This window comes from Apium graveolens, chromosome 10, assembly GCF_009905375.1.
Source record: "Apium graveolens cultivar Ventura chromosome 10, ASM990537v1, whole genome shotgun sequence".
Lineage (NCBI taxonomy): Eukaryota > Viridiplantae > Streptophyta > Magnoliopsida > Apiales > Apiaceae > Apium > Apium graveolens.
The window spans coordinates 114,830,416-114,854,317 of record NC_133656.1 but is presented as its reverse complement, the minus strand read 5'-3'; the positions used below and the strand labels follow the sequence as shown (position 1 = coordinate 114,854,317).

Here is a 23,902-nt window from a genome sequence, read left to right as displayed (position 1 = left end):
CACATGATCATGATTTTCATTTTTTTATTTTATTTTGTACAAGATTGTGTTTCCATGATATAATGGGTTTGATTTACATTCCTAGAGGGAATGGAGTTTTCATTCTTGTTAACCCAAACACTATCACTTAAATACACAACGATCATGAACCAAATGCCCCCCTAAATTTTAAAGTTCTTGCACTTAATGAATTGTATTTCTGATAAAATGTTGGTAATTCCTTCAAGTACCAAGATGCAAACTTAAAAAACTGCAAACTTTGTGTGGTGCTTGTGAATGATTGGTACCAACTACCTAAACATACAGATATATGTGAGCTAAAAGAGTTGAGGCATCTATACTTAACTCGGGGACTAGTCTGAGGAAGTTTTGGGTAGTTTGACAAACCTTACCAATCTTCATTTCAAAATGGTGTACAGGGAGTCGAAAATGACCTGCAGAGGTGATGCATTTCCAAGTCTTAACTTTTTAAAATTATAACAATAATTTGCATCTCTTGATATTTTTCATGTTCAAGGGACTTGCTCAATATTTCAAAGTCTATACAGCAGTTTTATTTAAAGACACTGTTTTGAGACCACAGTACCACTCAAACCAACATAGACAAACATCAAAACTAATTCACAACTGAAATGATTAAAATGAAAAGCCAAAGTCTGAGGAAACTAACAAAACAAACACAAAATTAACAGAAGGCAAATATCATATCACTGTTTAACAAAATAAAGGTGCAAATATCTTTCAAACTGCTTGGCTATTAAACCGCAAAATTTTATAATCCAATTAATAATGTCATTCTAAAATGATAAAGAAAACTTATCCAGTTGAAATATCAATGAGATTCCAAACCAGAAAATAACAGTAGAAGCATGGTACACAGACTAAACATGATACTTATGCTCCAACAACTTCTGTGTCTCCCTCTACCATTGTTTCCTCAGCTGGTCTCTCGAGCTTCACACCAACATCCTCAGAGTAGTCACCATGAACCTATACAAGTAATCACATATCATTACACCAATATTTTAGAAAATTAGTGATATGAATTTTACCAACTATTACAAAGCACATACCTCCATCAATTTGCCAATGTCAAATTTAGGTGCTTTTAAGATCTTTACTTTGCGAATAAAGACATTTTGCAGAGGGAAAATGCTTTGAGTTGCCTTCTCAATCTCTCTGCCAATAGACTCTGGGATGAACTTAGCCACCAATTCCTTAAGATCACAAGAGCTCGCCTGATTCCTCATGATTTCAACCATCTTGCGGCGAATCTGGAGAAAACGCATTTCAATTCTTTCATTACTACTTCCATTACTTTCACACATTCAAACTTATTTGCATCAACACAGTATTTTATGAATCAGGACAAACCTGACGGATCTGGCTGGACTGTGCATAGCAGGTTCTCTTCTGCTGATTGGCACGTTTCTTAGTAAATCCAATGCAAAACATGCGCAGGGTGAAACTGTCAGTTGTCTTCACATCTACATGAGCTTCAATCAGTGTCTGCCACTTACGTACCAAAGACCTCAACTTATCAGTGGTGAAGTCCATTCCCTGAAAAGGTAAAAGTAAAAGGTCATTTTTTCTTGCAAATAGCTATATAAAAAACTGGAAGTGCAAAAGATATTTTACACACCCAGAAGTTTGTAAGGACATTCTTTCCTTGCACATCCTCTGCTCTCAGGCGAATCTTCCTGTAAGCCTGGTCCTCGTCTTTCTGAAGGTCAGCAAGACTAACCTCAAACACTCTATGTTTGAGTCCTTCCGAAGCAATCTATATAAAAATAAGCACATGTAACTTAATACAAAAACCTTGAAAGATAATTATAGCATAAAAAGTACAGATATATCATATATGTAATACTCTATATAACTGGCACATTATCAATAAAAAACAGACAACTAAAACTGCTGGCCACGTACAAAACATGTCCATCAATTTTTTTTACAAACATCACCTAGGAATCGTCCTTCAAATAGAAAAGTATGTACAGCACAAAAACATTAACCAATTCTACTGCTAAACTCAGACACAGTACAAAATTATGAACACTCCCTTTCTAATATGTACATTCAAATTAAAGTCTATTATCAGAGGCGCATCTCCTACCTTCCATCCAACAGTAAACATGTGTTGAGCATTTCAAATTTCTACAAACATAATTGTTAAGTATAAGATAGATGGAACACTGCAACCAACAATCGAGGAAATGTTGCATCTTTTTTATCATCGTAAGAAAGTTATCATAGATAAGGAAAACATATAAACAGTGTGTCTTTATTCGAAGCAAATAATAAAATACAGTCTCAAATAGTAGTGTTTGTGTTCTAATCCATATACAACATGTCCACATCAATCAAATAGGTTACAAACCAAAATGCAGCCCGAATAACTCAAGCATATACTCAATACAATATCGCAACATTTAGTTCACATATAATCAACCCACAACATCATCTTAACTAATACAGACCTCTTTGATTACATAATTGGCATGAACTAGATAGTTTCCAATAGATATAAACAACAAACACAAACAAGTCGAAAACACGAAAAATAAGAAATATACCTTTGTACCCTGGGTTCTGCTAACAAGAGTTTTACCAACATTCTTGTGTTCAAAAACATTAGGAGCCTTAATATCATACCAATCCTTCTTGGTATATGGGTCAGTCCTGTTTCATCATATTATTACACAACACAATCAAAACATTTACAAACAGTATACATACATATATTTAAGTGACATAAGTGAAGATACTCACGCCTTCTTCTTTCCTCCCTTCTTTCCCTTGGAGATCCTCTTGTTCTTCCTGCATTTTAACAAAATTTAGAGATTTTTATTACATGAACATAAGTGTAAGTATAGGATGTAAGTATGTTTAAGGATTGAAATGTTACCCGACAGCCATGGTTGCAGAGAGATGAGATACGAGGATGTTCGGCGAGGGCACAAAATGTGAAGAGAGGCGATGAGTGTTTAGGGTTTATGTTTGCTTTATAACGTTGGTTTGGACCGGATTTTAGCTGCTCTGTGTCTTTTGGGCTTTAATGGCCCAACTGCAAACATTTTACTTTACTCGATTAATGGAAAAAAGCCTATGAACTCATTTATTCAATTTAATTGAAAAATATTTTGTTTAGATTTATTTGAAACAATTTTAAGTTGGTTGATAAAAAAAACTCTTTATTTTTTATTTTTTTCCTCTTTAGAATCATTTACAATTTCAATTTTATATTTTAACCAAACCGAATAAATGACGAACCAATAATGTGATTGCGGTTTGGATATAATATTTTCAAACAGAATAAAAATTGAATCAAATAAATTATTCATATATATATATACATATATTAGTTTTGATTAAAGTTTGTAGATTGTCTTACAAGTACTTTATCTTGTCATTACTATGAGACGTTTAACAGAAATGTATATGGTTCCAAATTCAGGTTGACCTCCTCAGCCTCATCAAACTTGTCATGCAGCTGCACATTATTTATCAGTTTGTTGAATTTTTCAAAAACCTCAATACTGTCATCTTTAGGTTTAGCCGTGAAACCCTCACATTGTGAGATCATAATTCTTCTCTGGTTTGACCTCACTTCCTCAGTACCTCCACACAAAATTTCTATATTCTCCTATATTTTCTTGGCTGACTCACAGTTGATATGTTGTTGGACATGACAATATCAAGAGATTCAATTAGAATGAGTTACAAATCACTGTTAAGTGAGACTTTCTCCTTATCTTGTTCAATGTATGTGGGTGAATATTTCGGAACATAGTGACCAAGAATGACTACATCACCTTCGGTTGTTTATGGTACCCTTACCATAAAAATGAAGGGTCCATACTTGAGAATTTCAAGATACATTGGATGAGTCATCTTGATGAACAACATCATCTTCTTTTTCCACATAGTGTAGTTTCCTTAGTCAAAGAGAGGGATCTTGATACTTCTAAGTTTTTGTGCACTCATACTTCCAAGATCTAATATGTTTACTTTCAGAACTGAAACAAGAAGATGCCTTGTTCTAGTTCCTTGATGTGGATCTCTATCGATGGTTTTCATATGTCAGCGATTGTTATATATGAAATGCACATAAAGAGGGGGTGAATGTGTGTTTCTTGATTTTTCTTTTGAAATTTGAAAATTGCTTTCAATAAAATCAAGTTTTATGTTTAAGGTTTGGAACTCAACATGATATATAGAATTTGTAGTGATAATTAATTGACTGTTGATAACACAGAAAAATAATTATCAAAACTTACTTGATCTTTATATTAAACATCAAATTAGTTGTGCTACAAATCTATGTTCTTCAATACTTTAGAACACAACTACTCTTTGAGAGAATACAAGAAATTCTATATTTATTTTCTACTACTGAACTAAGGACTCGTGACATGTTGTATTAATCAACATGCACAGTTTACAAAAATTACACTAAAATAGACCAACATATTTTCTAAAGTTCTTTTGTCTATTTCTATTTGAAGTGCAGCAAATATGCATATAATCTTCTTGGTCCGTGACCCTCATTTATCCAATTCATTTTAACCCTTAATCTTGCACTCCTCATGTTGTATTTGCAGACTTTCTATTTTGATGATAAAATGGTTTGTTGACAGATAATCTTGAATCTTCAGGGTTGATGCTTTCTGCAATTCTTGAAGCTGTTATCAAGATCTTCATATTGTATAGAGATGTTCGTATCGAGATATAGAATGGATTGTCGATATCTCCACTTCTCTACATGTATTCTGACTTATAGATATCTCCACTTCTCTACATGTATTTTGACTTATCGATATCTTCATTTTTCTCCATGTGTTTGACTTGTTAATATGTCCAATTCTCTACATGTATTTTTGACTTTTTGATATCTCCGCTTTTCTGCATATATTTTGACTTGTCGATATCTCCACTTTTGTACATGTATTTTTGACTTGTTAATATATTCACTTCTCTATATGTCAAATTGACTTATCGACATCTCCACTTATTTATAGGCTAGATCAACTTCTCTGCAAGTAAAATGACTTCTCAATAGGTAATATGACTTATATACAAGTGAGGTGACTTCTCTACAAGTAAATCGGCCTTTTTATAGGTGAAGTGACTTCTCTATAAGTAAGGAGGCTGTTAGATAATGAATTACACACAGGGGGGTGAATGTATTTTAGTGTTTTTATGCTTTTCTTGACTATTTATGGTTGTGAACAAAGTGAATCAAATCTTGTAGTGAAATGTGTTACTGCAGAAATTAAACATGCATTAATAAAGAATACAAATCTTTCAAAACTCACTTAATTTTATATTAAAATTAAGAATGTTTTGATACAAAAATTCTAGGATTTTTGATAAAGAGCTTAGCTTTTCTTAAGAGAATTACAAGATTTTCTATCTTAATTATTACTCCTAACAAAGGACCAGTGTTAACTTTATATTTCAGTTAACTACTAGTTTACACAATGTAATAAGACATGTTATTTACTTTAGTAAACTGTCACTAATCATTTCCATTTTGGGAAAAGTAGAACTTCCATTTCTGGATTAGCATATCTTTGCACCCTGTGTTTACTTTGATCTTCCTTTGTCAGTTAATCTTCACCATTGATCTTGCACATCCTTCAAGTTGCTTTTTGTAGACTTGTCATTCCAGCTGGTTGGATTGTTTGTTGATTGTAGATCTTGGATATTGAACTGGTTGGCAATTTGTACTTAGAGATTTTACCTCGAGATCTCCAGTTAGGCATATAATGATCTTGATATCTCGATAAGTATAATGACTTATCGAGATCTCTAATACTCCATAGTAGATTTGACTTGTAGAGGTCTCTGAGTTCTCTATAAGAGAATTTGGCTTGTCGAGATCTCTCAGCTTCATATCTTTGCTTTGACTTGTCGATATCTCTGAGATCTCTAGTGACATTTTGACTTGTCGATATCTTAGAGATCTCTAGTGACATTTTAACTTGTCGATATCCCAGAGATCTCTAGTGAAGAAATGACTTGTCGATATCTCTAATCTTCATGTCTTCAATTGGCTTTTCGATATCTCTCTGAGTTCTCTAGTAGCTTTCCTGACTTCTCGATAAGTCATTTGGAGTTCTCGAGTGACTTCTTTGTAACACTAAATATGTTACTTGTAGAGGTCTTGACTTAGAATATTTTTATCCAAACAGATTTATTCAACTCCAAGCTTCTTCATAATTCTTCTGAGGCATGATCTTCTTGATCTTCTTCCAGATTAAATTCTTAGGCTTGATACTGTTTAAACAAAAAGACTCCAGTCTGTTCTTTGACATTTTTACAGACTTTAAATGTTACAATACAAAATTCAAACTAAGATTACAATACAACTTACTTAGGATTGTCAATTTGACATAGTCTTGTTAAAGTACAGGCATGTCTTGCACAACAATCTCCCCCAATTTGTGAGAAGATTGCTTAACACAAATTCATGCATGTTAACAAGACTTACCCCAAGTTAAATTGGAAAGTAAAGTAATTACATGAAAATTGATACAATTACAACTTTTATACAGTAGAAAATTTACAAAGTTTAAGTAGTTACAAGCATCAGGTAAAGATTGTTTTTGCTTCTGTTTCTTCTCTAAGGATATCCCTTAACTGAACAAGAATTTTAAGTTCTTCTATAATAGGTGTCCCACTTAGAGCTTCTACAAGCTTGATTCTGTCTTCCTTTGGATAACCACTGTCTAGTAAATCAATTCTAAATCTTGAGTTGGCCAGCTTTGATGTTAAGAAACTTCCCATTTTTAGATATTCTGCTCCTTCCCTTTGCTTTCAGTTCTTCTGACCTTTTCATGAACATTTCAATTTCCTCATCATACTTTCTCTTTCTTTCCTCATATTCAGCTTCATTCCTTTTTCTTCTTTCTTCTCTCACAATCAACCATTCATCCATACTTGATCTCCATGCTCTTGTAGCTGGAATCCTTATCCTTTAGCAGGCTTATCACTCTTTTGATTTCTGTGAGAGAGATTGAATCCATTAAAGTGCAACCAAGGAAGGTGAAGGACCCATCTTTATAGAAAATTTTAACTTCCCTCAGAGATATAACCTAGACTCTAACTATTTTCTCAGCAAGTTATTGAAAATAATCTTCATCTGAGATGCACCATTTCAAAGGTAGAAAGTCAGATTGCTTGAAACAGTTCCAGATGGCCCTTTCAATGACTTCTACTTTTTCTGTAGGCTTGGCTTTCTTAGGCTTCCTCCCTACAGATTTATGATTGACTTTTAGTAAAGGCTTGGCTAAAGGTAAGGTTGTGATTTTCTTGAGAGTTGTTTGGCTTGTGGTGATTGGAATTTTTAGGAAAGAGTTAGCTGTTTATTTGTGTAGGAATTTTGGCTTAGAGGTTAGAAGTGGTTTGTTGATTGAGGTTGTTGGCACAGAAGATTTAGCTAGAGGTTGAGCTAGGGATGTTTGGATTTTTAGGGTTTGCTGTGGTTCTGAGCCATCATGTCTCCTCTTACTCCTTCTCTCATTTACTCTCTTCTTCTCATCATTTTTCTTGTCATCCTCCTTTTTCTTCTCTCCACCCTTGCTTTCAGATGGCTTAGTGGATTGACTTGGATTTGAGCCAGAAGGATTTTGATCATCTTTCTTCTGCTCATCATCATCCAAATTATCCTTGTTGATTTGAGTTTTGGGCAAGTTAGCTTCAACATCACTCAGGTATCTCCCCAATAGCTTTATCATCTCTACATCATCAAAATTCTTATTCTTCTTTGATTTTAAACCAATTTCCAGAATCATGTTAAGCTTCTTGTTGGCCATGACACATTGTTTAGGGATTTGGAAATGTTTGAAGTGTTTGGTGTTTGGACATATGTATGTTATTCCCTTGCTTGGTTGTAGGTATGCTTCAGGAAAAGCAACCACTTATGTATTTTTCAATTCAGCTAGCAACAAGGTGTCTTCATGAGTCACAACTCTGACTTTGTTTATCAGAATGTCCAACTCAGATTCCCTCCTTGAGACAAGATAATTGAGGGACACCTGCATACATCTATCTATTCCAGAGTCATTTGTATTGACCACTATCCTCTTTTGTAGAAAATTGTCTTGATTTACCATGATCACCCTTAAGAAGTTTACTGTCTTGTCTAGGGCCTTTTTGTATGTGAAGTGATTATTGTTGAGAGAAATTTTTAGGGCCTTGAGTAATGCATCAAATTTTTTGCTCAGACTTGGTCCTTCAGCAGCCCTAATAAGTCTCTCCATGTCAAGATCTACTTATTGATTTAAGATCTTTTCAGCACCCTGGACTTGTTGAGTAGATGATCTGGATCTTGCTAGCCTAGTCTATATCTCCCCTTTAGTCTTGTTGACAGGCATGAGGAGATGAGTAGGATTTTCAGGCCTTATCTATTTTGGAAGTGATGGTAGAGGAATGTTGAGCTTTCCCATGATGGCTCCCAAAGCAACAGAGTTTTGCATTTGAAGGTTGTTAGTCCCTTAACAATATAGCAAGAATTACATAAGGGGGGTTAAATGGAATTCTTGAACCTTTTTCACGAAATAAAAATGTTCAACTCGAATATAGATATAAGTGTTTTTGATTAGCACAATGCGGAATAGAAACTTAATTGAATCAAAACATAAGTAATTAAAAATAAGAGTCTTTAAAAACTTTCTGGTGGATTTAAACCATTCCACCAGAGATATATATTATATATCGAGAGGACTCTGTGTGCAAGAATGCTCACAGCTGCTTACAAATTGAACTACTGGGAATACAGGGAAATGCTAATAATTCTACTTACAAAGATTTCTCTATTTTTGTGTATCTCACTTCTTTTCTATTTGCTACGTTCTTGGTTTATATATTACCAAGATTACAAAGTCAAAAAGGCTGAACAAATATAAAAACTATCAGTCTTAAGCTTTGCTGCTTTTCGTCCTCTATTACCCGGTTAATGGGCTTCCACAGTAGATTTGTATACATCTCGACGGTTGTGCTCAGCTTTCACTGTTCAACTGCTGTTTGAATTCTTTATTAGTTGAGTACATGATCATCCGTCGGGTTGTTGATCATCCGTCGGTTGCTTTCTAGGTTATCCGTCGGGTAGCAATCAAGCATATGACTTCATTTCACTTATATAGAATTACAAGTCATCATTTATGTACAATTAATCAACCTATTCTGCATATCTAGTTAAAGTCAACATGACTTATATGCTACTACAGATTCTATACAAAGGTGTATACATAACTGTGCTACAGACTTATTATTACATAAACTACTCACTCGATGGATAATAAGTTAACATCCGTCGGGACTACAATGAGTTATCCGTCGGGACTATAATTCTTATCCGTCGAGTGCTACATTATTTCACTAAGTAAAATCCACTTAGATGTTTTGTTTATGAAATCATCAAGTACACAACATATGCACAATAATCTCCCCCAATTTATGTCTACTGGAATTGTAGCCATAAATTAAGAGGTACTTGATGATAACAAAACATCCTAAACATACAGCTTTAAAGATAAGTAGATAATACTGAAAGTGCTTCAAATAATCAAAGTGTACAAGGTTTGGCTCACAGTCATTTCAAGATGCTCCTCTAGCCTGAGCAGATTTTTCTAGTTCCTTGAAGGTCTGGATCTTCTTCCAAGCTTTCTGTTATTTTCCTCAATCTGATTTTGGAGCTGCCTGTGGAATTCCAGTTCATCAGATTCTAAGAGATCTAGCTTTTCTTGCATTTCCAAGAGAGTCTCATTGCTAGAGATACTCAATTGGTCTTCTAATCTGAAGAATCTTCTCACACCCTTGTCATCCATGAACTCCATCAGCCAGTAAGGCCTTAGATGCATTCTTCTCCCTGTGTATGGGATGATTAGAGTCTTTGGGAGTGCATCTTTAGCTCTAACACTCCTTAGTTCTTCAATCTTCTTCAATACTAGTCTTCTTGCAGTGACATTGAACCTAAAGTTTTTCTTGAAGGATGAATAAACTTTAATCAGCACAGCTTGGATCTCTTGAAAAATCCTGTGAAGTGGCCACTAAATCTCCCTTCCTCATTTGTACTTGAACACCAACCTTTCAGGTAGGTTCCTGTATGCATCAATTCCCCTTACTTCATCCACTTCATCCAGATAAAGATTTAATCTGAAAATTCTTTGATGTCACACAAGTACAAGTAGTCTCCTCCGTTGACTTTGGGTTGAGCTTTAACTACTGATTTGGATTTGAGAGGTGACAGCTTCACTTTCTTGACTGCCCTTGACTTTGTCCTTTTTGGCTTGCTAAGGATTGGTAAGCTGAAGTCAGGAATTGGTATGTTATCCCACTCTATTGGCTCATCCTTTGGCACAATAGGTTCACCATGAATATTCCTGTAGGGATCCACCACCCTTATGTCTTCAAATACCACAGAGGGCTTTGATGCTTGAGTTGTTGTTGGTGTGGATTCCTTAGGAAATTGATCTTCCAATTCCTTGTCAACAATGTCCAGTTTCTTTTTTGTTCTTCTAGCCAATTCTTTCTTCCTTGGGAATTTCTTCTGTTCTTCAATTTTCTTCTTTAATTCAGCAGCTTCAGATGGTTGAGAGGGAATTTGTTGAGATGAATTCACAGCCTGTAGCTTGGCCAAGACAGCAATCTGCTCTTTCTTTTGTTTAGACTTCTTTGCATCTAGAGCAGCTTGCTTCTTTTCCTGCTTCAATCTGGCTTTTTCTTCTCTCTTTGCTTGAGCAAATTGTGGATGTCCAGCTACCACACAAATTTCCTTTCCATTTCTGAATATCTTAGCAATTCTCCTTTTTGAAGCTGAATCAGCTGGATCTTTATAGAAGACAATAGATCTTGACAGAAGCTTCTTCTCATCAGGCTTGGGTGTCTCATACACAGTGTCCAAGGGGTTCTTCAAAGATGATTTTGGATAATTTGCCCTTGGTTTTAGAATTGTTTCAGCCTTTGGAGACTTGATGCAGGAAGATTATCATCTTTTCAGATAATTCATGCTTATTTCATTCACACTGATTGGCTTGACTTGAGAGTGATGGATGGCTGACTTAACTGGCTCCTTGACAAGTTCAAACTTTTTCTGTATTTCCTCATCAATCTTATTCCAGTTGATCAAACTCAACTTTCCTTTCTCAGCAACTTTCAAATTTGTTGCTACTGCTTTAATCAGATCTATACCATCTACAACTGTTGACTTGGAGATAGTAATTGAAGGTACAATTACTTTGCTGATTTGAACTTGAAGTTTCTCTCCCTCACTTGGTCCTTTCTCCCCCTTACTTGATTCTCTCTCCCCCTTTTTGTTATCATCAAGTTGAGGAGTTAGGCCTTCTACTTTAGCCAGTTGCATGAGAAGATTTATCTGAGCTTGTTGATTTTGAAGAAGGATAGCCACTGAATTCTCAATAACCTGAACTCTATCTTCCAGCTTGGCCAACTTCTTTTCAGAATCTGATTCTCTCCTCAATCTTAGTAATAGATCTTGCATGGTACCATATGGCATGACTGAATCCAGCTTCTCAGAATTGTAGGTCTTCAAGTCAGCTATATCCCTTTTTAGTTCATCCACACTCAGATTCTGTCTTAACTGCTGGATCTTCATGAGATGTAGAGAGTCTAGGTGAGCTTGAAGAATAGCCTTGGTACCAGCATCTGAAGTTTCCTGAAGAGCCTTTTGAATAGCCATCACTTGCTTAACCAAAGATACACCAAACTGTCCTGGTGTAGATTCCTTTGTCCATGTCCATTAAGGTAAACTTGAAACAGAACTTGGGCCTTCACCTCCCCCTAAGTTCATGCTTCCATCCAAAGAAACAGAGTCATCATCATTAGAATTTACTTCAAATTCTTCAGATGGCTCACCAGCTTGAGAAGGCATCCTATTTACAGCAGCTTTATCTCTTTGAAGAGATTCTGAGGTGTGTACTAAGTTCAAAGTATGTTCTGCCTCCACATTGCCCTGAGCAGCCAACAGTTGATAAGCTGACACAGGATGAGTAAAAGTGTCAGCATCCAAGGAAATGTTATCAATTATAGCTTTGTAATGTTGCTGGAATTGTCTTCCCTTTTCAGCATCATCCACAATCATTGACTCACTAGCAATGGCTGGATCCACCCTTATTTCTCCTGTACCTGCTTTTCTCTCAAAATCTCTCTTTTGTTGCATCAGGGTCTCACCCTGGCTCCCCACCCTCACACCCTCACCTTCACCTACTAAGGTGGGACTCCTCTCACTCACTTTTGCCAATCCTGAATAAATGGATTGCTGAGTTTCACTCTTTTCCTCTCCTTTTGCCTGGGAGCAACCCAGCCTCTCACTCAATAAACTCTCCTCTCTCAGTCCTAAGAGTGACTGTACAACCACTAAATCTTCTGCACTTGAAATAATTGAAGTTTGAAGTTGTGCAGAGATACTCGACGGATAAGTGATATCCGTCGAGTGAGTGGTAATGCTATCTGACGGATAACTGTTGTTAAGCTTATCCGTCGGGATACAATCACTACTCGACGGATGAGCAATATCCATCGAGAGAGTAGAAATGAATGAGGTGGGAAGAGAAACTATTGTTGACTCTGTGTTGATTGAAGATATTTGAGGCACATATGTCACAATAGAATCTGAAAGAATTGGCAAGTGAGCCAACAAATCGTCTAAAAGATGATGCTCACTTGCACTAGATTTTGGCTTCCCCAACAGAGTTAAAGAAGGGGAATCAGGAATTGAAGTGTTTATCATATCCACTTCCAGAGAGTTTGTTGGTGAGTATGGTGTTTCAGATGCTTCTATTATTAGAGATTTTAGCTGTGACTCCACATTTATTGGAGCCACATCAAACTGAATTTGAGAAAATGCAGAGACTGTGTCTTTAACACTAGTTTGCACTGTGTGTGTGCCCTGTGCATCCCTAGAGGTTTTAGATTTCTTCTTTCTTGTGTAAGTTTGGGGTGAGCTTGTGTCCTTAACCCTTTTGGCCTCTGCTCTTGGCTGAGAGCTATGTTCAATAACTGCATCCTTTTGGGAGGATGTAGCTAGAAGTGAGCTTTTATCCTTTTTAAGCACTGCAGTTTGTTGGGAAACTACAGTATGGCTAGGCTGGGATTCACTCAACTCTCCAACCTTATTCTTGGGGTTTCTTTGATATTCACCCCTTCCCTCACCTAACTTACCCTCCCTTACACTCCCCTCTTTGGCTTTGGTGGATTTTTCAACTGGTACCTTTTGAGAGATACCAGAGGGGGTTTTCATTGATTTGGATTTAGAAATTGTAGTAGTTTTGGCAGCTTTGGTAGGCAACTGTTTGGTCATTGTCACAGTTGCCATAGCTACTCTTGAACTCAAAGAAATAGAGGAGGTTGGAATAGTTATAGGAATGGATAAACTTACCTCAATTACCTGAGGTGTCTGCATTACAGGAAAATAGAACATTGGCACATCCCTGTGATGGTTGGCTCTGTTCAAGTCTGCAATGAGTCTTCTCTCTTGAACCCAACAAGCCAGTTTGTTGTTTGGGTTCTCAAGCACAATTTCTTGACATAGATGGTTAGCCAATAACATGAAAAATCTAGCATAATACACATTCTTTCCTCTTTTAGCTAACTCACCTAGTTTAAAACCTAACTCAATTAAGACAAGGTCACTGAAATTGTAAAATTTATCTGTGACTAGCATGTATAGCATGTTAAGCATGGAAATGTTTACAGAATCAAAATTACTGATTTTTCCAGAGAAACCTTAGTAACTACATTACACATGAAACTCCACTCTTTCCTAAGACCCATTCTTCTAATATCACTTAGTTTAATAGTAGGAAATGCATAATGCATGGAATTACGCATATTGATAAGATCAGTGTCAGTGTGTGGTGAAGTCACATTATTATCATGAATTTTGAAACATGCTTTTATCACATCACTATTGATACATAATTCGTTACCTTTGATGGTTAGAGTGATGGTCTTGTCAGTAGAGTTGTAGATTGCAGTGGTCCACATCTCTTCAACAACTTCACAGAAAATTGTGGGTGATTCCAGCATGGCGTAATTTAACTTGGAGTTCTTCACAAAGTCCATCATCTTGTGATAGTCTTCTGATTGCTGAATACCCTTATTGACCAAAGCAGTGAAGTTGTTCTTCTCATAAATGAACCCAGTTTGAGACATAATTTTTACTACAGGTGCCATTGTTAGAGAAAGAAAGCTTGAAGAGAGAAAAAGAAGATTTGCTTGAGAGAGAATAAAATAGAAGCAGTTGAAATTGAGAGTGATAAAAGAAAATAATTGGAATGAAATAAGCTTTATACTATCTCAAAAATAACGGATAAAAATAATAAAGAAGATTAAATTAACCAATAGAAATTGCCTAAAATAGCCGTTTAAAAATAAACTGTAAAAATTCCACCCATTATCCGTCGTGTAATGCTTACAAACTGTAAGTATACTCGATGGATAATGTTCAGGGAATTAACGGCTGAGATTTAGACAATTCGACGAATGAGGATAAACTGTTATCCGTCGAGTTTTAAAAGATTCCAGAAAGGTGATTGATTTTTATTGGCAAATAGTATATCGACGGATGACTAAACTCGATGGATAAGGGTCATCCGTCGAGATGTAAATTTTGACTTAGCCAAAATTTCATCCAAGACTTAAAAATCAGCTAAATTTCTGGCTACTTTTCAACTTGCAAAATAACTCAGATAAATTAAGAGTAATTAAGCATACCTAACTCACTTACCAACCTTGAAAAGGTGGATTCATCCAGTGGCTTGATAAAGATATCTGCAAGTTGCTTCTCACTTGGAACAAAATGTAATTCCACAGTAACATTCATCACATGTTCCCTTATGAAATGGTACTTGATGTCTATGTGCTTTGTCCTTGAATGTTGCACTGGATTTTCAGTGATTGCAATTGCACTTGTGTTATCACAGAAAATAGGAATCCTTTCAACTTACAAACCATAGTCCAGCAATTGATTTTTCATCCATAAAATCTGTGCACAGCAACTGCCAGCAGCAATATATTCAGCTTCAGCTGTAGAAGTAGAAACTGAATTTTGCTTTTTACTGAACCTAGACACAAGCTTGTTTCCTAGAAATTGACAGGTTCCTGTTGTGCTCTTTCTATCAATTCTATAACCTGCATAATCTGCATCTGAATAACCGGTTAGATCAAAACCAGAATCTCTAGGGTACCAAATGCCAAGTTTTGGTGTTCCCTTGAGATATCTGAAAATTCTCTTAATAGCTATCAAGTGAGATTCTCTAGGATCAGCCTGAAATTTAGCACACAAACATGTAGCAAACATTATATCTGGCCTACTAGCCGTTAAGTACAGAAGTGAGCCAACCATGCCTCTATAACTTGAAATATCCACAGACTTTTCAGTAGTGTTTAATTCAAGCTTAGTTGTAGTGGCCATGTGAGTTTTTCCAGATGTGCAATCCATTAGATCAAACTTCTTTAAAAGATCAAAAATATATTAGTTTGACTAATGAATATTCCATCACTAACTTGCTTAACTTGTAAACCAAGAAAGTAAGTCTGTTCTCCCATCATACTCATTTCATACTTACTTTGCATCAATTTGGCAAACTTTTTGCAAAGTTTCTCATCTGTAGAACCAAAAATAATATCATATACATAAATTTGAACAAGTATGCTAGAGCCATTAACATTTCTGAAAAATAAAGTTTTATCTACAGTACCTCTTGTGAAGTGATTTTCCAAAAGGAACTTTGATAAAGTGTCATACCAGGCTCTAGGTGCTTGCTTCAGTCCATAAAGTGCTTTCAGAAGATAATAGACATATTCTGGAAAATTTGGATCTTCAAAGCCAGGAGGTTGACTGACATATACTTCTTCCTCCAAATCTCCATTCAGAAAGGCACTTTTGACATCCATTTGATAGACCTTGAAATTGACATGGGCTGCATAGGCTAAGAAGATTCTGATGGCTTCAAGTCTTGCAACAGGAGCAAATGTTTCATCAAAATCTATTCCCTCTTGCTGACAATAGCCCTTAGCAACCAATCTAGCTTTGTTCCTGACTACTATGCCATTTTTATCCATATTATTTCTGAATACCCACTTGGTGTCTATTGGATTATTTCCTTTAGGCTTGGGTACCAGCTTCCACACTTTATTCCTTTCAAATTGGTTTAGCTCCTCCTGCATAGCTAAAAGCCAATCAGGATCTAACAAAGCTTCTTCTACCTTCTTTGGTTCTTCCTTTGATAGAAAGCTGATGTATAGACATTCTTCCTGAGTTGTTCTTATTGTTTGAACTCTAGAAGACACATCACCAATGATAAGCTCAAAGGGGTGATCTTTTGTCCATTTCCTTTGCTTAGGTATATTAACTCTAGATGAAGAGGCCTCATGATTGTCTAGATGTGTGATTGAGTTTTGATTGCTAGAAACTCCCCTTGAGTTTATGGATCTTTGATTTGAGAAGGGAGAATTTTCTGTAGGTGATCTGTCTTGACCTCCTGCTCCTTTTGATAACCCGACGGATGGTGAATTTTGATTATCGACGGATGAGGCAGGTTGTCTTCCGACGGATAACTCAGATTGCCTTTCGACGGATGAAGCATTATGCAACTCGACGGATGTTGAGTTTTGTGCTTCATTGGTGGTAGATTTGTCTGCATTATCCTTAGACACTATTTCTTGATCACTCTCATCATCACTTTCATCACTAACCATCTCAACATTGTCAAATTTGAGGCTCTCATGGTGATCTCCATCTTCCAGTCCTTCAATCTTTTTATCATCAAACACAACATGTATAGATTCCACAACAATGTTGGTTCTTAGATTGTAGACTCTATATGCTTTACCAACAGCATATCCAACAAAAATTCCTTCATCTGCTTTAACATCAAACTTCCCATTTTGATCAGTTTGATTTCTTAGAATATAGCATTTACAGCCAAAGACATGAAGAAAGTTTAGAGTTGGCTTCTTGTTCTTGAACAATTGATAGGGTGTCATGCATCTTGCTTGATTAATCAGAGAAATGTTCTGAGTGTAGCATGCAGTATTTACAACTTCAGCCCAGAAATATATTGGAAGTTTAGATTCTTCAAACATTGTCCTTGCAGCTTCAATAAGTGATCGGTTCTTTCTTTCCACTACTCCATTCTGTTGTGGAGTCCCTGCTGCTGAAAACTCATGCAAGATCCCATTTTCTTCACAAAATGCTCTCATGACATAGTTCTTGAACTCAGTTCCATTGTCACTCCTGATTCTTCTAATTTTGAAATCAGGATGATTGTTAACTTGCCTTATGTGATTGATGATGATTTCACTAGCTTCATCTTTAGACTTTAGGAAATATGTCCAAGAGAACTTTGAGAAATCATCTACAATTACTAGGCAAAATCTTTTCCTTGAAATTGACAATACATTGACTGGTCCAAACAAATCCATGTGAAGCAGTTGCAAAGGCTCTTCAATTACTGAATCAAGTTTCTTCCTGAATGATGCTTTAATCTGCTTCCCCTTTTGGCAGGCATCACACAGTCCATCCTTTGAAAACTCCACTAGAGGAATGCCTCTTACTAGTTCTTTCTTTACCAGCTCATTCATGGTCTTGAAGTTTAAATGGGATAGCTTCTTGTGCCATAGCCAACTTTCATCCTGACTTGCTTTACTGAGAAGACAAGTTACAGATTCTGCTTTAGTTGAGTTGAAATCAGCTAGGTATACATTTCTTCTTCTCACACCAGTGAGAACCACTTTGTTGCTTTGATTATTAGTCACAACACAGGCTTCTTTGTTGAAGGTTACTGAATTGCCTTTGTCACAAAGCTGGCTGATACTCAATAAATTGTGTTTGAGACCATCCACTAAGGCAACCTCCTCTATAATGACATTGTCCTTTGAAATCAAGCCATATCCCATAGTATAACCCTTGCTGTCATCTCCAAAAGTAATACTTGGGCCAGCTCTCTCCTTAAACTCTGTGAGCAGGGTAGAATCACCAGTCATGTGTCTTGAACAACCACTATCCAAGTACCAAAGATTCCTTCTATTTCCCTGCACACATCAAAATCAAATCAAGTTGATTTTGGTACCCAAGTTTCCTTGGGTCCTGCCTTGTTAGCTTTCTTCTTCTGTTTCTTAGGTCTTAACTCATTTGACTTAGGAATTTCAGATTCTTCCTTAGTCATTTGGGTTGGGCCTTTGAAACCATTTAATGCAATAGAATTATCATGCATATTATGGCTACCAGGAAATTGCATGCTTGGTGTAAACATGTTATTCCAGTAGGGCATGCTAAATGGCATTTGAGGCATACTATATGCAGCATAATATGGATTAGGTGCAAATGGCATATTAGCAAACTGTGCATTCATGTTCTGTGTAGGCATAGCATTAATAGGCATGGGAGGCATTGCATTCATGTTAGGAAATTGAGACTGAACAGACATGGGAGTAGGCATGGCAGATTTGCAATTAACAGACAAATGATTTACACTACCACACTTGACACAAATTTTTCTAGGAGCATATTTATCAGGTGTGCAGTTATTGTGTTTGTTAATCCCTACTTTACCATTCCTATTGTTTTTCCTTTTAGTCTCTATTTTTACCTCAATTTTCTCAAGTCTGTCACTTAACTGTTTGACAGTCATGTGACCAACATTAGCCTTTTTCCCTTTCTTTGCTTGACTTGACTCTCTTGAAACAAAGTTCTTGGAAACAGACCCATACTTCTCATTTAGCTTGATTAGTTTGGCTTTGCTAATGGGCTTGCTCACAGCCGACGGATGAGGATTTTCATCTTTCGACGGATAACACTTTTTGTTATCCAACGGATAGTCCTCATCATCCGTCGAGTCTACATCTGTCAACAAACCATCTATCAAAATAGGTTCTAGTTTCTCTTTATTCTTTTTCCAGGCTTCATCACAAAAAGACTCAATTCCTTGAACTTTGGTGATTTAAGCATGGACATCCCTGGATGTTTTCCATGCTTTAATCACCTCTTGTTCACGCTCGAGCTGCTTCTTTAAAATCTCTTCCTTTTTCAAGGACTCAGTTAATTCCTCCTTGGCAATCTTACACTCAATTTTTAGTTTCTCAAACTCGACAAACTGAGACTCAAGCACATTATTCCTCTCACTTAAAAATAAGTTGTTTTCTTTGATTTTAGCATTTTCTTTAGTGAGAGACTTAAGTGTAACACACAAATGATACAATTCTGTAGACATGTCATTTATGGCATCATTACACTCAGCTTTAGATAAATGTGCAAGATTTGTAGTGATTACCTGATTGCTTGAGGAACTTGTCTCTGTTTTATCAGACTTGGCCATTAGGGCTAGATTGACATAGCTGACATCTTCATCTTCATCCAAACCATCTGCTGCCCAATCATTCTCTTGTGTAATAAACGCCCTTTCCTTTTGTTTGAGTAGATCAAAGTATTTTTGTTTATAATCCACATACTCAAACCTTTTCTTACTGGAATCTGACTTTCTACACTCATTTGCAAAATGCCCTGCCAAGCCACATTTGAAACATTTGAATTTTGACTTATCCACCATGTTTCTATTTGGCTTGGCTGTTTCAAAGTTCTTCTTGAACTTGAGCTTGGAAAATCTCCTGGAAAGAAATGCTAGGTGCTCATCAATGTCCTCCATGTCATCTTGGCTCAATGAATCTTCACTTTCTGCTGCAAGCCCCCTGCCCTTATTCTCACAGACCTTTGAAGTTGATTCAACAGCTTCCATCTTCACTTCCTTCTCCTTTTCCAAATCAGCAACTAGTGCAATGGATCCTCCTTTCTTCTTTCCTCTCTCCATCCTTTCATCCTGCTCTATCTCAAGCTCATAGGTCTTCAGGATTCCATACAGTCTCTCCAAAGTAAACTCCTTATAATCTTGTGAGTTTCTCAATGAGACTGTCATTGGTTTCCATTCCTTTGGAAGAGATCTGAGAAATTTCAGATTAGAGTCTTTAGTCTGATAGACTCTTCCATGCAACTTAAGAGCATTTAGTAGTTTTTGAAATCTACTAAAAATGTCAGTGAGTGACTCACTTTCCTTATTGTGAAAATGCTCATATTGCTGAATCAAGAGCTGCATCTTGTTTTCTCTAACTTGCTCAGTTCCATCACAGATTATCTGTATAGTATCCCAGACTTCCTTGGCAGTTTTGCAGTTGATAATGTTGTCAAACATGTCTGCATCAAACATGTCTGCATCAACTCCATTGAACAGAATGTTCATGGCCTTTTTATCCTTCCTGACTTGTTCAATGTCAGGATCAGACCATTCGTGCCTTGGCTTGAGAACTGATGGCTCGTTTCCTGTTGCAGCTCTCATTGGAACGTGAGGGCCTCTTTCTATGCAGTCCACATAGGCCTCATCTTGAGAAAGCATATGAAGATGCATCTTTACCTTCCAATGATGGTAATTATCTTTATCTAGAAAAGGAATTTTGACTCCAACGTCTTTCTTGTTCATCTTGCTGAATTGTTTTGATCTTTAAACTCTTTGTAGATTAAGAGCTTGCTCTGAATACAATTGTTAGTCCCTTAACAATATAGCAAGAATTATAGAAGGGGGGTTGAATGGAATTCTTGAACCTTTTTCACAAAATAAAAATGTTCAACTCGAATATAGATATAAGTGTTTTTGATTAGCACAATGCGGAATAGAAACTTAATTGAATCAAAACATAAGTAATTAAAAACAAGAGTCTTTAAAAACTTTCTGGTGGATTTAAACAATTCCACCAGAGATATATATTATATATCGAGAGGACTCTGTGTGCAAGAATGCTCACAGCTGCTTACAAATTGAACTACTGAGAATACAGGGAAATGCTAATAATTCTGCTTACAAAGATTTCTCTGTTTTTGTGTATCTCACTTCTTTTCTATTTTCTACATTATTGGTTTATATATTACCAAGATTACAAAGACAAAAAGACTGAACAAATATAAAAACTATCAGTCTTAAGCTTTGCTGCTTTTCGTCCTCTATTACCCGGTTAATGGGCTTCCACAGTAGATTTGTATACATCTCGACGGCTGTGCTCAACTTTCACTGTTCAATTGCTGTTTGAATTCTTTATTAGTTGAGTACATGATCATCTGTCGGGTTGTTGATCATCCATCGGGTTGTTGATCATCCATCGGTTGCTTTGTAGGTTATCCGTCGGGTAGCAATCAAGCATATGACTTCATTTCACTTATACATAATTACAAGACATCATTTATGTACAATTAATCAACCTATTTTGCATATCTAGTTAAAGTCAACATGACTTATATGCTAATACAGATTCTATACAAAGGTGTATACATAACTGTGCTACAGACTTATTATTACATAAGCTACTCACTCGATGGATAATAAGTTAACATCCGTCGAGACTACAATGAGTTATCCGTCGGGACTATAATTCTTATCCGTCGAGTGCTACATTATTTCACTAAGTAAAATCCATTTAGATGTTTTGTTTATGAAATCATCAAGTACACAACATATGCACAACAAAGGTGCTTATGAGAGTCCACAGGGTCTTTATGTCTGTCTGTTGACTTTTGACTAGAGAAGTCAAAGCCTGAACCTGAGTGTTGAGAGAAGCATTTGATGTTTCCAGAGAAGGTACTTGAGTCTTGAGTTTCTGAATGTATTGTGAAGAAGAGCTTGTAGTAGAGATAGCAGTAGATTGGCCAAAAGTAGCTTGCACAAATTTCTGAATTTCATCCATGACCAAAGGTGAAGGAATGTATCTTGCAGTGTGCACTTGATCCAACTTCAACCTTGTGTCATTGGAGTTACTGATATTATCTTAAAATACTTTGTGCAAGGCTACAAATGATTCTTTGAGCTGATTTACACTTTTATCAATCCCACCGAGATCATACCTAGACATTTGTTCTGAGAAGGTTTTGAATTTGATTTCGATCTCAGTTTGAGAGGGGATGATTTGGTCCATCTTTTCCCTGACCATCTTCATGACTTTGTCTTGATGTCCATTCAATATTATTTGTAGAGCTTTTCCAAAGTTGCGGAAAGCCTTGATTTGAGGCTTGTAGACCTCATTGATGGCGTCATATACCTCTTGTGGAATGAGGGATCTGGCATTGCTTCCCAGAATTGTAATATATTCCTCCCTGAATTTTGCTAACACAACATCCTTCTCAATTGTGAATTCCTTGTCCAACCAAGCATCACAATTGGCATTCTGACTAGCTTTATCAACAATCTTTGCTTGATTATCTTCCACATCAGCCTGGTAGAAGAGCATGATAGCTTGGTAGTCTTGATTGAACATGTTGGATGTGAACAACTGTTGTGAGATTTGAGCCAGGCCTCCAAGTTGATCAACTCTAAGATCTTCAATTGTAGATGGTTGATTTTCAGTATCTTGGAGCCATTGGGAGATGAGGTGTGATTGAGAGGTAGAGGGGTTTGAATCAGAACCACATGTGACTAAATTCACAATTTTACTCACAGATTGCTCTGTGGTTTTGACAAGTTGTTGTTCCTCACATAAAGTGGGAACCTCCAATTGAATTAGAGGGGATTTGACTGGGTTACTTACATGTGCACCAGTCTCAAACCCTTGTGCTTCTTGCAAAGCACTATCACCTGAAAGTGATAAACTTGCCTCTCCCATAGCAGGGTCATTGGTAATTGTACTCCCAGCTTCAATTGTCAAGACAATTTCAGCTAGGGTTTTGAGGGAAGTTGTTCCTACATGAGGAACCTCCAATTGAATGGGAGATGATTTAGATAGCTCCCCCTCAGGAGTACTACCCTCAAACCTAACAGCCTGTGAATGTTGATTTGCACATGAAGGTGCATTTGTGACATCCATGGGGTCTTCAGTAAAAATTGATGAATCCCCCATGGTTTTGATGGTGTCATCAAGGTCTACCCCAGCTAGTAGCCTCTCACCATCTGAATGTGGTGTCTGGGTTGGTGAGCAAGGTTGCTTGAACCAAGTCACTTGAGTTAGTTTGTACTTGAGAATTTGATTCAAGTGTTTTAAGTAGAGAAGAAATTTGAGAGATTAGAGATTGTTGCTCATTAGTGAGTATTGGCAGCTCCCCCTGAATAGATGAGGGAGCTTCAAAAGATGTGCTCTCACTGTGTGTGCCATCCTTATTTCTTCTACCATACACTTGGATTTGATCAAGTGCAGGTTGTGCAGACTCTGTACGTGATGCATTTGGGTGAATGCTCTTTTCAATAGACACTTCCTGTTGAGAGGATGTATCTAGAGTCTGTATAATCCCAGTATTTACAACTATATCCTTTTGAGAGGATGTAGAGGTGACTTGAGTGGTCAGCTCAGATTTCTTATTCTTCTTTGATCTTTTGACCAATGATGACTCAGGCTCTATTTGTTCCTCACCACTCTCTTGCATGACTGTTAAGGTTACCCACTTTCTCTTCTTTTTACTCACCTTATCCTTTTGAGAAGATGAGGTGGTTGGTTTCCTAGCTACTACAGAATTTGAAGAAATGGTTTCAGCTTGGGAAGGTCCATGTGGGTGTTCCTGTGTTTGTACTTCCACAGGTTCAGGGACCATGGTTGTGCTAGGTTGTGCATTATATTTCATATCTGCATTGTGTAAGGGTAAGTCCTAAATCTTTCCATCATATATGGAGTGATTTTCAGACTCACATTTACCTTGTTCTTTGTAGTAAGTGAGCCAAATATTATTTTGGACACTTGCTTACAGTTGCCAATTTTAGTGCTATCAATAACATTTAACAAGTCTATGTTTGTTACTTTATTATTTAAAGTAGACATAATAAATCTAGGAAATAATATTTCCTTACCTCTAGCAGATAGGGGCATTATCATCCCGGTTGCAAGTTCTTCCAGGATCAATAGGCCAATATTCAAG

General features: G+C 36.6%; 1 protein-coding gene across 1 annotated transcript; it reads right to left on the bottom strand.

Moving 5' to 3' along the window:
* Positions 1-685: 685 nt before the first annotated feature.
* Positions 686-3,020, bottom strand: LOC141692853 (small ribosomal subunit protein eS1-like). Its single transcript, XM_074497803.1, has 7 exons — positions 2,909-3,020; positions 2,773-2,820; positions 2,577-2,682; positions 1,643-1,780; positions 1,375-1,560; positions 1,074-1,274; positions 686-990 (listed from the first exon to the last, which is right to left on the bottom strand). Exons 1-7 carry the CDS (start codon positions 2,917-2,919, stop codon positions 895-897), a joined length of 786 nt encoding a protein of 261 aa, XP_074353904.1. The 5' UTR covers positions 2,920-3,020; the 3' UTR covers positions 686-894.
* Positions 3,021-23,902: the final 20,882 nt, after the last annotated feature.